The sequence below is a fragment of the Peromyscus leucopus genome, chromosome 18 (genome assembly GCF_004664715.2).
Source record: "Peromyscus leucopus breed LL Stock chromosome 18, UCI_PerLeu_2.1, whole genome shotgun sequence".
In the NCBI taxonomy this organism is placed as follows: Eukaryota; Metazoa; Chordata; class Mammalia; order Rodentia; family Cricetidae; genus Peromyscus; species Peromyscus leucopus.
The window spans coordinates 24,693,336-24,708,479 of NC_051078.1; the positions used below are offsets into that span (position 1 = coordinate 24,693,336).

Below are 15,144 nucleotides of genomic sequence, written 5' to 3' on the forward strand. Positions count from 1 at the left end.
CAATCAGTAAGTTGAAGTTAGTGACCAACTGTCTCAAAAAAATAAGGTATAGAAGAAAAAATAAAGACCCTGGTTGTCCAATTTGGGCCACACCATGTGTACATACAGACATTTGCTTACGTATGTACACGCATGAAAAGCTCCATCTATTTTACAACTAATTTTTCTAAATAAGATATGTATAATATTAGTCTTTACTTAGAAAATCATGCTTTGGTATCTAGATTTTTATGTCCATTGTCTTTTTTTAGATTTTTATACCCACTGTCTCCTTTTGTTTAGTGAATTGTCATCTATAAATTGCCATAAGTGAATTTCAATCTGTAATTCGTGTATTAAACTAAGTTATATGCATAGCTGATGTACTAGTGACTTCTAGTTGTACTAGTTGAATTCAATGGGAAACATTATTGTGTGTTACAGAGTCAGAATAAATAATTGTATTTTCATGAAAAGAAGTTTTATTACCCCCTTTTTCAAATTCTTTCCTCATAAAAACTAAGATCAGTCTTTGACTTTTTTTGCATCTTTTAAAATATTAGACATAAAAATCTTTCCTTCTTATCTGTTTCTGGGTGTGAGGAAAAAAGATTCCTCATCTTGCACAGGAAGCTCTTTATTAGGGAAACTTTGATTGTCTTTTAAAGTGAAGCAGACTACCTTCATGGACAAATTTGATCATCAGAAATACTTTGATTAACCACAAAAGTATGTTTTAGGAGGAGATAATTTCTGATTATCCTTTTAGCCACACATTCTTTCTTGTCACATGTTCAAACCATGGTGGGTTTTTATTCATGTCTTGAGGTAAAGATCCAGTGAGACTTATCTGGGGCACAGGAGAGCTGAGAGAAATCCTGTCTTCTTGAGTAAAGGAAAGCTGTGACTTCACTGATAAATGGTGGATAGAAAATAGATGGTGTATGGTTTGTTATGTCTGCAGAGCCTTCCCTCTGTTCGCTTTCAGGAACTGATTTTTATCTACTTTATTCTTAGAAGCACTATCATTGCCAAGGGCTTAATTTGGAATTAAATGAGCCTTATGCTTAAGTAATTTATTCTCATTAGTTTGCCAAAAATGAGTCTCATGATGGGTGTAATACTCCAAGGCAGAATGTTTACATTTTTGTTTCATTGAGATTTACATATTTCTTCATGTCCCTGAAAATCCAAGATCAGAAGACTATGTTGAAGCTGTGTTCTTCAAGAGTAATTTTCCATGAACCACAGAGGGAGCTGTGGTAGATGGATTAGTTCATTTTGCTTTTCTCTTGTTCCCTCTCCCCTTTTTATCTTTCTCGAAGAGGATCATGGGGCTCCCCAAAAGTACCAGCACCAATGACCATGCCAAGGTCTCCTTATTACCTTTCCTTTGTATCCCAGGTGATAAGTGGTCATTTTGATGTTTTGAGATAAATTTCCCTTATTTCTCTATTAAGCTATGGTTTTACCCTTTTATTAATTTAGTCTTTCAATTAAGTGGAAAAGTCATCAACTATAAACCTTACATTGGTAGCTTATTTCCATTGTATAGTTTTTCTACAACTTGGTAGTCTTGAAAAATCCCACACATTTCACATTAGAAGTATGGCGACTAGAGTTGATTTTCCTTGTCATTGTAAAGAAAAAGTTTTCAAAAGGATCAAGAGCATATTTTGAACTTATTGCATACTTAGAGCCTATGTTGTAGATCTGTCAGTAAGCAAATAGGTGACTGAAAACTTAAACACTATCTGTTTATCTTAGCTGGCACAAACTCTGTCCAAGTTGTTGTTTTTTTTTTTTTTTTTTTTTTTTTTTTTTTTTGTAAGCATGCATTGGTTTCCCTGTGTTTATTTCTATCTTACAGTGGATTTGTATCAAGAAAAAAAATGTTGCTCTGTTATTTATGAAACTGATTTATATGGAGATGGGGGAACTGGGTAGAAGGGGATGGGGAAAGACAGACAGATAGACCCACAGAGAGATACTCAGACAGTGAACATGGTCACTAGGAGATATAAAGCAACATTTCTGTGTGGAGCCGCAGTCAAGTTTTTGTATATGACACCTTCATGTCATGTGGATATTATTTTCTTTATGAGACTTTTTGGGTGACGCTGGGAATAAGGATTCAGCTTAACAAAATTTAAAATATTAATGTAAAGGTAAATAGGAAATGACTTTTAAAAGTTTGAGCGTCAAAGTTAATCATTTATCTTATGCCTACAAATCTCAGGTTCTGAGGAGTCATAGATGTTTCAGTTTGAGTAAATCAGATATAAAACAAATGTTTGGACAGAATTTATTAAAAGTATTTGTCCAAACCTTTGTATATTGTTTTTATTTATTGTTCTTGTCAACTTAAGGGGCTTTCTATCAAAAGTCAGGGTAAGCATGATAAAGTACTCAAACATATTAGTAGAACATGGAGAATTAGGGTAGGCATGGTGGCCCATGCTGTTGTAGAATATGATCTTAAGGTATGTTACTTTTGCTTATGTTGCATTTGTTTAACTCTGTGAAGCTGTGTTAAACAAATGCCTGTCTAAAATGCCTGATGGTCTAATAAAGAACTGAATGGTCAATGGCAAGGCAGAAGAAAGGATAGGTGGGGCTGGCAGGCAGAGAGAATATATAGGAGAAATCTGGGAGGAGGAGGGAAAGGAGGAGCCAGAGAAGGAGAAGGACTCCAGGGGCTAGCCACCCAGCTCTATAACCAGCAAGCATTGGAGTAAGAGTAAGATTTATAGAAGTAAGAGGATGAGAAAAGCCCAGAGGCAAAATCTAGCCAGGTTAATTCAAAGTTAAGGAATGTTGACAAGAAACTAAGCCAAGCTAAGGCTGGACATTCATAAGTAATAATATGCTTCCATATGTGAATTTTTTTGGGAGCTGAGTGACGGGTCCCCTAAAAAGAGTAAAATACAAACAGTATTTTGGTGCCCCATGTTGGGCATCAATTATTGTCTTTTTTAAATGGTTGCTGCCTTTTAAGTCACAGCTGTCTGAATCAGCAACTGCAACTCTGCCCCTATTAGCAGCAGTTAGGCCACAGGAGCTGTAGCTGGAGGGAAACCTGTTCCCTCTGACTCCAACTCTTGCAAAGCTACAAAGGGGACTTAACTGAACCTCTGTCCCTCTAAAGAACTCAAGATTCAAAGGTTAAGGTGGAATTCTGCTCTTCAGAGGCTGAATAGCAAATATCTCACCTCCTCTCCTTGCTCACATCCTCCAAAAAGTCCTCTTACTTCTCCTCACCCCTCCTTATAAACCCCTTTTCACCTAGGTCCTCCCTACCACTTTCTGTCAGCTAGTTGCTTACTCAGTCTCCTGACCACAGGTGAATTTTATTTAATCAAGTACATCTTTGCATCTTTGAACAAACGTTCCAGTGCATAAACAAAAGTAACACACCCTGAAATAATATTCTACAACACCATGCCTTTAACTCCATCAAATGTGAAGCAGAAGCAGGCAGATCTGTTCCAATTCCATGCTTGTCTGGTCTTTATTGCAAGTTTGGGGCCAATCAGGGATATACAGTGGAACCTTGTGTCCTCACCCCCCCACACAAATAATAATAATAAAGAAAATATTTCATTGGGAAACAAATGTTAAAATAACTATAATAAATAAAATAATAAAGTGTAGAGCCTAGCACATAAAGTATTTGTTTCAATAATCAGAATGCAGATTGTTGGCAGTTTTGAATATTTTTAAAAGGCAAGTTTTGAATCCAGTATATACAAGTGTATGTATGCAGTTGTCATGTCGAAAAAGTTCGTAGGCTTTTTCTTTTCTGATTAAGCTTGGTGTTACTGCATCTATTTTTTTTCTAAGTTTAGATTTGTGATTCTTTTTAAGATTTATTTATTATTTATTTATTTATTATTTATTTATTTATTATGTTCTGTCCCCATGTATCCCTGAAGGCCAGAAGAGGGCACCAGATCTCATTACAGATGGTTGTGAACCACCATGTGGTTGCTGGGAATTGAACTCAGGACCTTTGGAAAAGCAGCCAGTGCTCTTAACCTCTGAGCCATTTCTCCAGCCCTACTGCATCTATTTTTTATTGCAACACCCTTCTTAATAGCCCAGCTGTAGCATCACCTGCATGTCTATCATCGGATTAGTGGAGTTATACACACAAGTTTCATTCAGTTCTATCTGCAGGTACAGCTTTATGCCCGAAGAGGGCATCAGATCCCACTATAGGTGGTTGTGAACCACCATGTGGTTTTCTGGGAATTGAACTCAGGACCTCTGGAAGAGCAGCCAGTGCTCTCAACCACTGGGCCATCTCTTCATCCCAGGCCTGTACATGTTTAATCAGCTTATATGTAACAAATACCAACTATAGGTGATAGAAATTTTTAATTTTTCTATAACTTTACAAATTTTCTACCAATGCTATATGATAACCCTTTTATCCAACATGCTTGATTGCTCTTTTAACATAATTTCAATGACATTTCTATCCAATTCTTGTTTTTTTAAATTTAGATTTATTTGGGGTATATGGTTTTACTATAATTATCTTTTACAGTGTTTTGTGATTCCTGATTAAGAGATTAAAGAATTCTAGGGCTAAGTCCCATGTTCATGTTGCAGTATGATTTGGCTATTTCACCCCTGAATTCTACCTTTTATAATTGTCTCATGTCCTTTGTAACCTAGATTTCCTGACTCATTTGTTAAGAATTCAAATTGTCTTAGAGCCTGGGAGCATGGCTTATGTTTCATTATTTTTTTTTATTGTTTTTTTTTTTAAACCTGAGAAAATCTGCCTTAAATATCTGTGTAGCCAAGTTCCTAATCACAGAATTTCAGTGTCAAAATAAGAAGTAGACTATGAAGTTATGGATGGGGTGATTTTCAGTTTAGGCTGCACTGATATCACCTAAATATTTTACCTGGATCAGGGAATGCATATTTTTCTTTCCTTTTGGAAAAAAGAATTATTTTTTTTAAATGTGTGGGTGTGTTGCCCACATAAAGCTGTTCACCATGTGTATGCAGTACCCATGAGGGCCACAAGAGGACATTGGGTCCCCTGAGATTTTAGTTCCTGAGGGCGGAGCTGTCATGTGGCTGCTGGGAATCAAACCTGGGCTCTCTGGTAGAATGGCCAGTGTTCTCCATTCCAGTGCTGGGGCATTTGTGTGTTGAAATGCCAAGCATCGGTTCTTGCCCTCCTAAAGTGTTCTGCACACAGAGTAGTGTGTGACAGTTGAACATGGGCCTCTCATTCTTCTTTTGTCCTTTGTATAGACCATGCAGAGAAGAGCACCTGCCACTAGTGGCAGGCTTGGGGATGTGTTGAATGAACTAAGTATGATTCACAACCGAATGGCATTCTTTTCTAAGAATGTTTCAGTGGTTGTACTCTGACCATATTTAAAGTGTTCCATGTGTAAAGCTCCGCTTCTTTGTGTGTGTGTTTGCTGGTTTTAACTCTTAAGTCTTGGATATCAACTCATTGGAATATTTGCATCTTGTCTATCTCAGAAACAACAATGTTGGGTAGTTTTAATACACTAGACCAAGAACAAAACAAATAGATACATCAAAGCTGCTGTTATGTAGTCTCTACCATTGTGGCTGGAATATTTGAGTTATTAGGTAAACCTGAGCAACAATGGAAGAAACTGCCTTTAAGGAAAAAAAAATCAGTATTTGATTCAATGAAATTTTCCTAACTTGAATTTATGTATGAGTCAGACTATAGGAATTAAGTTAGAAGTTAAAACTTTCACCAGGGGATTATGGCACACGCCTCTAATCCCAGCATTAGGACGGTAGAGGCAGATGGATCTCTGTAAGTTCAAGGTCAGCCTGGTCTACAAAGTAAGTTCCAGTATTGCCAGGGGAAGCCAGGGGAAGCAGAGAATCTCTCTCTCTCTCTCTCTCTCTCTCTCTCTCTCTCTCTCTCTCTCTCTCTCTCTCTCTCTCTCACACACACACACACACACACACAATCTCTCTCTCTCTCTCTCTCTCTCTCTCACACACACACACACACACACACACACAAGAAATTAAAGATCTTAAGAAAATGAAACAAAGATTCAAAGGATGAGTGACCAGAGATTAGCATAGAGACTTGATTTTATTAGAAGCACACTCTTTTTCACATTTTACTTTTTATAACATTCATTGAAAAGGCATTTAGAGACATGTAAGTTGCCAGACAGTAATTCATACATGGTAGTGAATCCCACAGGCTTTGAATTCTTCTATTGGAAGTATTTTAATGTTAATTTACCCACTCAGTGTTCCTTTAATAGTACCACTTATTTCCCCACTTTCAGACCTCACCCTTGTGCCAGAATGAGTGTATGAGAACATGGGGCTGTGACGTCTGCCCCTCCAATGTCCTCTGCTGCCTATTTGGACTTAGCTTGTTAGATATCATCACATGTTTTGGCTTGTTGCATTCTGGGGATTGAACACAGGGCCATGTACTTGCTCAGCACATAAACTGCTGCTGAGCTACATCCCTATCTTTGATGCCTCACTGACAGGATCTCTGTGGCTGCAGCTGATCTTGAGCTTGTGACCTTCCAGCCTCAGCCTCTGTATTGCTGATATTATCAGACTGCATCACTTCTCAGGTGTGTTTTACTCTGGTTAAAGGAGTTAGTGAAGAAATTTTTAAGAACGTGGATGGCTTTTGACTTCCAGAATTTTCTTTCCCTTAAAATCGGGAAATCTGTTATTAAAAGTTTGTTTAAAGACTGAGCATTGTAAAAAGAAAATATCTTTGTGAGGAGTGTTTTTAGACATTATATGTTACTAGTGTATTGACAGTGTGAGTCAACCGTTGAACACCCACTTTATACATTCTGAAAGGTGAGTCAAGATGGTGATTTTGAAATGGTCATGGATGTGGCTAAAGACCCAGGGTGCCTCAGACCTGAGCAGACATGGCTGTTCTTTGCTTTCTCTGTGAAAGCTAAATTATAATATGAAAGGAGAGAGTCATTAGGTAACTTCTATAGCTCACAGAGTGCCAAATACTGTAGCACAGCTCTTTCCTTGTGACCTCACACTTTGAGGGAACTACACTGAATTTATTTTATAGAGGTCAGAACTTAGATGCTTTGGCCATCAGTATTTTAGAAAGGGAAAATCAGAAGGAAAACATATTTCTGCAAAGTTATATACAACCTAGGATTCCAGTCATTTTTTAAAAAGATGAATACTTCCCTAAGCATTATTTTTAAAAGATGCAAATAGAGTCATACATTTGAGACTTAATGCTGTGATTTAAGTGCCCCTTTAAAAACATATTTCAGCTCGGAATGTTAAATGAAATGTTCTCGTGTTGCAGTCATGATGATGATGATGTTGACTTTTCTCCCTCTCTTTTGCTTTCAGAGGAAGAACTTGTCTCTTTTTCTCAGCATTAGCTTGTTAACTTTCTGGGGGACCAGCCTCTTGGGTGCCCGGTTATACTGGATGGGAAACAAACCACCAAGCTTTTCCAACTCCGACAATCCTGCGGCTGACTCGGACAGCCTTTTGGCTCGCACGCTCACCTTCTTCTATTTGCCTACCAAGAACCTTTGGCTGTTGCTCTGCCCAGACACCCTGAGCTTTGATTGGTCCATGGATGCTGTGCCTCTTCTCAAGACTGTTTGTGATTGGAGAAATCTACACACTGTGGCCTTCTATTCTGGACTTCTCCTCCTTGCCTACTGTGGTTTGAAGAACCCAAGCTTAGAAGGAGAGTGTAATGGGAGAGCTGTGACCAACGGCAAACAGAATGCAAATGGCCATAGCTGCCACTCGGATGTAGAGTACCGGAACTCAGAAATGAAGCCGAGCTTTGCATCCAAAGTAGAGAATGGCATTAAAAATAGCGTATCCCAGAGAACTCAGCTCCCTTCCACGGAGAACATTGTTATTCTGTCCTTATCTTTGTTGATAATCCCTTTTATTCCTGCCACGAACCTGTTTTTCTATGTTGGCTTTGTTATTGCAGAGCGAGTATTATATATCCCCAGTATGGGCTTCTGCCTTCTGATCACAGTGGGTGCCAGAGCCCTTTATGTCAAAGTCCAAAGGAGGTTTCTCAAGAGCCTGGTTTTTTATGCTACAGCAACGCTAATTGTCTTCTATGGACTCAAGACTGCGATCAGGAACGGAGACTGGCAAAATGAGGAGATGCTGTATAGGTCAGGGATAAAAGTAAACCCAGCCAAAGGTAAATGCTTCATTTTATGTTTTTGTCTGGACACTACACTTTCGGCCTTCTTGTATCACTGTTTCTTGCCTTAAAACACAGTGTTACAGATGAGATCCTTTTGTGGGAAACCTGTACCTTCCGTCCTTATTTTTGTAGAGACCCATTATGAAAGCCATCGAGACACATATTCAGCATTCCATGCTTACAATAGGTAACTATTTTCTAGTACTCTTGGTTATGTTTCCACAGAAGAATTAGAACTTACATTGACTGGAAATAAAGACCGTCATAAGAGTTCAGAAGAATGCTTACCGTCTTCACTTTAAAATATTCATAATTGTCTCTTTCATTGTAGAATGAAAGTCAAGTTGATATCACTTAAATATGCTATAAGTCTGGTTTTTCAAGCTTTGCCTGAGGAAAGACCACAGGACTTAGAGGCAAACTGCCTCTGAGTCTCATAGTATTGTGTAGGTGGGGGTCACTAAGATTTGCAGAGATTAAATATGCTCATGGCTGCCAAGCAGCTAGTCCATTCTTAACTTAAGATTTCTTAAGTAATTTAGGGAAAATATTTTTTCCTGTAGAATAAGAATACGAATTGTATCTTTCTTTATTGCATTTATTGTAGAAAAATTATTTTAGCCAATCTCAAAATTGATAGACATAGCAGAATCTAGTTTTTATTAAAACACAAAATGATAAACTAAAAGATGTTATCACAGTTTAGGCAATTCAGATAGTTGTAGAAACAAGAGAAAAAAAGGAAATAAAATGAATTTTTAGTGCAGAAATACATCACAATAAATGGTACCTGATAGTCGTTCTTTTTTCAAAGTAAATTTTTTACTTAGCTTGTAAGGTATAGCTGTTGGTCCACATTTGAACTTGGATCTTTTCTGACACAACTCTACATCAAGATCAAAAAAATATCCAAGGGGCAAAATGCTTCCAAATTGACAAGAAATGGCCTATTAATAGATTGAAATATGTTTCCATAGATCAAGATGCTCAGAAGTGACTTTGGCATCCTTGTTAGTTATCACAAGTCAAGCTAAGAGTTTGTTGAGTACATATACAAGTCTCTATGCCAAGGAATTATTTCTGTTTATAGCTTTTAGTAAGTTACAGGGACAATTTTTTGAAAGAGTACTTCTTTTTTGTTTATGTGTGAATGTCTACATGTATGTATTGTACTAAGTGAATATCTGGTGACTGCAGAGGCTAGACATGAGTATCGGTTTTCCTGGAACCAGAACTATAGACAGGTGTGACCTGACTTTGTGTATGCTGAACCCAGATCTTCTGCAAGAGCCACAAATGCTCATAATTGCTGAGATGTCTCTCCAACCTGGGTTGCAGAGGGTTTTAATGAGAAATGAAGGAAGAGTTGAGCTACTTCATGCCATGCAATTCTTTAATTCTCTTTGAAAAATCAGTAATATGGCTTTCCTAAGTAGAGGATAGTGCTCAAACCAAAAACATGTAAAAAAAAAAAAATGTTGCAGTTTTTTCTGGAATGCTTTTCAGCTAGTTTTTCTTTGGTGGTCTATACAAGTTTAGAACAAGTCTATGTTGCCAGGATATTTTCTTGTCATTTCAAACTGATGCATGTAAGGAATTAAAACAAAATCCCCCGGCATGTTACTTGAATCACAGTGTTGTTTTGGGGATTTGTTAATTTTTTTGGCTATATTTCATGCTAAGCTGCTATTATGAAGGGCTCAGATAAGAGGTGCTTTGGGAAGATAGATGTTGTATTCTTTCATGTGGCAATCTCAATATGTGCAGCTTGGAGCTGATAAGATGGCGCCATGGCTTTCCATGATCCCTGTCCCTCGTTTGTTCCCATGCCATCTCAATGGGTCACCCTGCGCATGTGGTCCAAGATGGCTCATTGTCACATCAGCACTTCAGCTGACAGGAAGAAGGAGAGGAGGGGTAGAATGTGGGTGTACCCATTCTCTCTAAGATATGTTGGAGGAATTGTATATACTTTGTTTGCCCAGAGATGGTTGGCCACATCTTTCTGTGAGAAAGACAGATGGAATATTATCTATGGAAGTCAAAATATTCCAGCCAAATGCCATTCCTCTGAAAGAGAGGGTGGGCAATATTCAGATGCCAAGGTCATAGTAGCACTCTCTGGCGCACAGAAGGTAGAAGCTTTTTCAACCACATTGGTCATTTTCACCATTAACTATTGTGATGCCTAATCATTATGATTTTAAACTGGTGTTTTCATGGTATGGATAATTTTTTTTTTGTTATTTCTTCATCACTTTAGTTAACTATCTAGTAAGAAACTTGGTTTGTATATTCCCTTCTTCATAGGACTTCATAAGTGGCATATGCTTTAGGTATTTTAACAAGAGGACTTAGATAAATCCTTCACTGAGCAGAATTTAGTAAAAGCACATTGAGACTTGGCCTACTATGTTCCAGCCAGCTGCCTTACCCACAGCCCTCAGCGTTTGACTTGATGGCAGCTCCATTTTCCCAGTAGTGTGGCTGTGAACTCAAGAGTTATTCGTGCCTTCCCTTTTCTTTTATCATTCCGTATCCATTCTACCAGTAATTTCTTCATGCTGTGTGGTCAGTAATATGCAGTACCTGACCATATTATACCACCTCCATGGTTATGCCCATGGGCACAGCTTCCATCATCTTTCACTAGAGCAGTGGTTCTCAACCTTCCTAATGCTTCAACCCTTTGATACAGATCCTTATGTTGTGGTGACCCCCAACCATAGAATTATTCCATTGCTACTTCATAACTGTAATTGTGCTACTGTTATGAATCATAATGTAAATAATATCTGATGTGCAGAATATCTGAGACGTGACCCCCACACCCCACCCTGCCATGTGGGTCACGACCCACAGGTTGAAAATCACCACCAATAATAGGGTATTATTAAAAGATTCCTACCTGAACTTTTATCTTTTGTTTTCTTGCTCTTTCATCAGGCCTTGTAGTTTTTTATTTCAGACATGATATATTTTATAGCATAGATGGAGAGTTCAGTGTGGGGTTTTTATGTTCATTGAGATTGGAGTTTTATTATATTTAAAATGTTTAGGCCCCAGAGGTATCAAATTTCTCTGTCTTTCCATTTTTTGTCTCACTTACTATCTTTGGGTTTCTGTAAAGACTTGGCCTTTATTTTTGCATATATTAATATTTTAGTATATTCTACTGCTATATCAAACCCTCTTATACATGACTGAGGGTGTTCTGTTATCTTATGAGTGAGTCTCAGCTTTTATAACTGTGACCTTGCCCCACATCCCATTGAAACAGGGACATCAGAAGTGACTCAAGCCATCTGATGTTCTGCTGCACCTATCTGGACAGGCTTTAGTAGCTTCCTTTCTACTAGAAAGTAGACTTCTGTATAGAAAATGCTATGTGAAAATTCTAGATTCAGTCTTCTCCTTTGCTTCAGTTAGCATTTCTATTGCGATGATAGAACTCCATGACCAAAAGCAACTTGGGGAGGAAAGGGTTTATTTCATCTTACATATCTACCTAACAGTTCATCACTAAAGGAAGTTGGGCAGGAACCTGGAGGCAGGAACTGATACAGAGATCATGGAGAAGGTTGCTTACTGCCTTGCTCCCCATGGCTTGCTCAGCCTGCTCTCTTATATACCCAGACCACCTGCCCAGGGGTGGCAGCATTCACAATGGGCCAGACTGCCTACATCTATCACTAAGAAAATGTACCAAAGGCTTGACACAGGGCATTTTCTCACAACTGAGATTTCCTCATCTCAAATGATTCCAGTTTGTATCAAGTTAACATAAAACCAGCCAGGACCCCCTTCTATTACCCAAGACACAAGAGTGAAAATGAAGTCAACTGGTCAGAATTGCCAGGCACCCCCTTAGTAGTTTTCTAACTCGCACAGTGCTGCTCCTTCCTGGGAAGCTCCCCTCTGCTGCTCTCTCTGGCTCTGCCTTGTTTCCAAATTTCAGGGTGATGGTCAGCTTTGTGATGGGAGTTAGCTGAGGACTCCTTGATGTTGCTGATTTTCAGTTTGCTTCAGTTTTCCTGTTGTTGGGACAAGGGAGACCATTTCAGTTTCTCTAATGTCTGAGCTGACATGCTATTGTGATAGCCCTGTAATTTACCCTTAACCATAATCCTAGTAACCCCATGGAAATACGTCAGGGTGCGGTGTTCCATACCCTACAGTTTTCTACTCATTTCTCATTTTTTTCAAAGAAAAACATAATCACAGAGAACCCGTGTATGTCCAGCAGCTTTGCCTGCCCCGGCTCCACTCCAATCCTGAAATCGGCTTCGATGCCTTCTGTTTGTCTGATAAGCTCTGACCATGGAACGTGTGTCTTCGTCGTTGCTTCTGTGTTGACTGGGTCTTCTTTGATAGTCTCAGCGTGGTGCACCACATCTTCCTCAGGTCTGAGATGAAACTTCCACTGTCAGTAGGATGCATTTTGTGAGTTTACCAACCCTGTTAAAAACGACAGCTATGACTCTTTCACAAGATCCCGTCTCCTATCTATCCCTCGCCTTGCTCATGGCACTCATCATGATGTTGCTAACTGTCTGAATGTATTGTCTATACATATTATAAGATAGATAGAAGACGCTTGGGCTTTTTGCACTCTTAAAAATGGCAATATGGGGCCTGGAGGTGGTGGCACATGTCTTTAATCCCAGCACTTGGGAGGTAGATCCAGGTGGATCTCTGTAAGTTCAAGGCCAGCCTGGTCTACAGAGTGAGATCCAGGAAAGGCACCAAAACTACACAGAGAAACCCTGTCTCGAAAAAACAAAAAACAAAACAAACAAACAAAGGCAATGTGGCAGGGGAGAGTGACTAAGTCAGTGAGGTGCTTGTTTTGCAAGTGTCAGGAGATGATTGTCATTCCAAGAACCCATGTCAAAGCATCTAAGCATGGTGGGATTGCATTTGTCCTCCTGGTAATGCTGGGGACACAGAGATAGAAAGATCCCCGGGACCTGCTTGCTAGCAAGTCTAGCCTAAGCAGTTAAGTTTCAGGTCAATGAGAGAGTATCTTAAAGAAGATGTATAGTGCTCCTGAGGATGACACATGGAGTTGTCCTCAAGCCTCCACATGGGTGCATATACACATGCATGGACACATTCCCACATAAGCATGTATGTTCACACACACACACACACACACACACACACACATACATACATACACACACACACACATACACACACACACACACACACACACACACACATTAAAGATGCCACATATACAGTAACGATGGTGCCTCCTAGAGAGAAAGCATTTAGTAAAGGATACATTAAACAGTAAATATTACGTTGTCCTTGAGTTTCATATTCAGTTTAAAAGGAGGATATATAAGCATGAGATAAGGAAAAGTGAAAAATTTGCTGTTGATGAACCAGATTCTGGGGGATGCTTTCAAACATGATTGGGAGGACTGGGAATATGGTTCACTTTGTATTTCAGGACCATTGTCTGTGACAGAGGCTTCCTTTTTGAAACAGACAAAACTCTTTCAATCCAGGTCTCTTGCTTTTTTTTTTTTTTTCTATTTCCTATTTGTAAAGCACTTATAATTCCGACTTCAGTTACTTCCTCAGCAATTATGAGATGGGGGATATTCTTCTGTTAAAAAAAAGACTTCGTTCAATTTGCCACATTACTTAAGTCTAGCAAAAGATTAGAAACCTTTGAAAGCCAGTATTTCAGAATGATTTCTGAGACTATGCATTGAGTTTGTTTTCTTTTTTCCTTGGAAGGCTTTTGAAAATTTGCAAGTACTTCAGTCTGCCATGTGTGCTTACAGAATATGATTTTAAGCCTCGTGAAGCATTATATATTAAAACTGCTGCCCTTATTATGGATCCTGCAGACAGCTGCCAGTCATTAGCTGATTGGATGCAAATGATGATGGGTGATGCTTGTCACAGTGACTGTGTGGCTAATTTATGCTTTAAATCTGGATGGTGGAAACAAATTATGGACTTAGACTGTATAAAGTGAATGTCTTACCTCATTCTGTGGTTGATAATGTATTTAAAAAAAAAAAAAAAAAAACCTAACTACTGGACATGGATGACTGGCAACTTCACAATGATTTTGAATTTCTGTGCTAAGTAGGCGAAATTTTTTATGATGGTTGCCCTAAAGGACAAGATATGTTGGAGTTTGTTGTCCTTTTGAAAATTCTTTCTGTCCTTTTGAAAATTCTTAAGCCACAGCTGTCCGAGTCAGCAACAGCATCAGCATCCGCAACTCCGCCCTACCAGCAGAGGTTAGGCCACAGGGGCCGTAGCTGGAGGGAATTCTGTTCCCTTTGGCTCCAGCTCTTGCACAGCTATGAAGGAAACTTAACTGAACCTCTGTCCCTCTAAAGAACTCAAGATTCAAAGGTTACAGTGGAATTCTCCCCCTCAGGCTAAACAGCAAGTAGCTCACCTCCTCTTCTTGCTCACCTCCTCCAAAAAGCCCTCTTGCTTCTCCTCACCCCTCCTCATAAACCCTTTTTCACCTGGGTCCTCCCTACCACTTCCTGTCAGCCAGCTGCTGACTCAGCGTCCTGACCGCAGGTCAATTTTATTTAATCAAACACAACTTTGCATCATTAAATAAATGCTTCAGAGCATAAACAGACATAACACACCTTGAAGTCATATTCTACAAGAGTTGAAAGTTTTTTATTTATTTATTAATTTATTTAATGCCAAACATTTTGTAAACTAGTTGATGCGTACTTCCTTGCAAAAGGCATTTCTGACTTCATCACGAAGCAGCTAACTGCAGGATTTCTTCCACTTCGGTTTCTGTCTGTTTCTGATGCTCCTTGTCTCCTCACCTGGGTAGAACTTGACAGCATTGGCATCAGCTACCTTGGCTGTCTGGCCTGTACAGCGTGTCTCTCATTTCACACAGCTTGTGTACACTCCTGCTCTGCGATGGTTCTGGCCTC

At 39.0% G+C, this 15,144-nt stretch overlaps 1 protein-coding gene across 2 annotated transcripts in view; it reads left to right on the forward strand.

The window, feature by feature from the left end:
* Tmtc2 (transmembrane O-mannosyltransferase targeting cadherins 2) overlaps positions 1–15,144 on the forward strand; it is a 419,027-nt gene that overhangs the window by 204,554 nt on the left and 199,329 nt on the right. For both annotated transcript variants that reach the window (XM_028883517.2, XM_037196785.1), the window contains exon 3: positions 7,366–8,194. In XM_028883517.2, the coding sequence (XP_028739350.1) occupies positions 7,366–8,194 (829 nt within the window). The remainder of the gene's footprint in view (positions 1–7,365; positions 8,195–15,144) is intronic.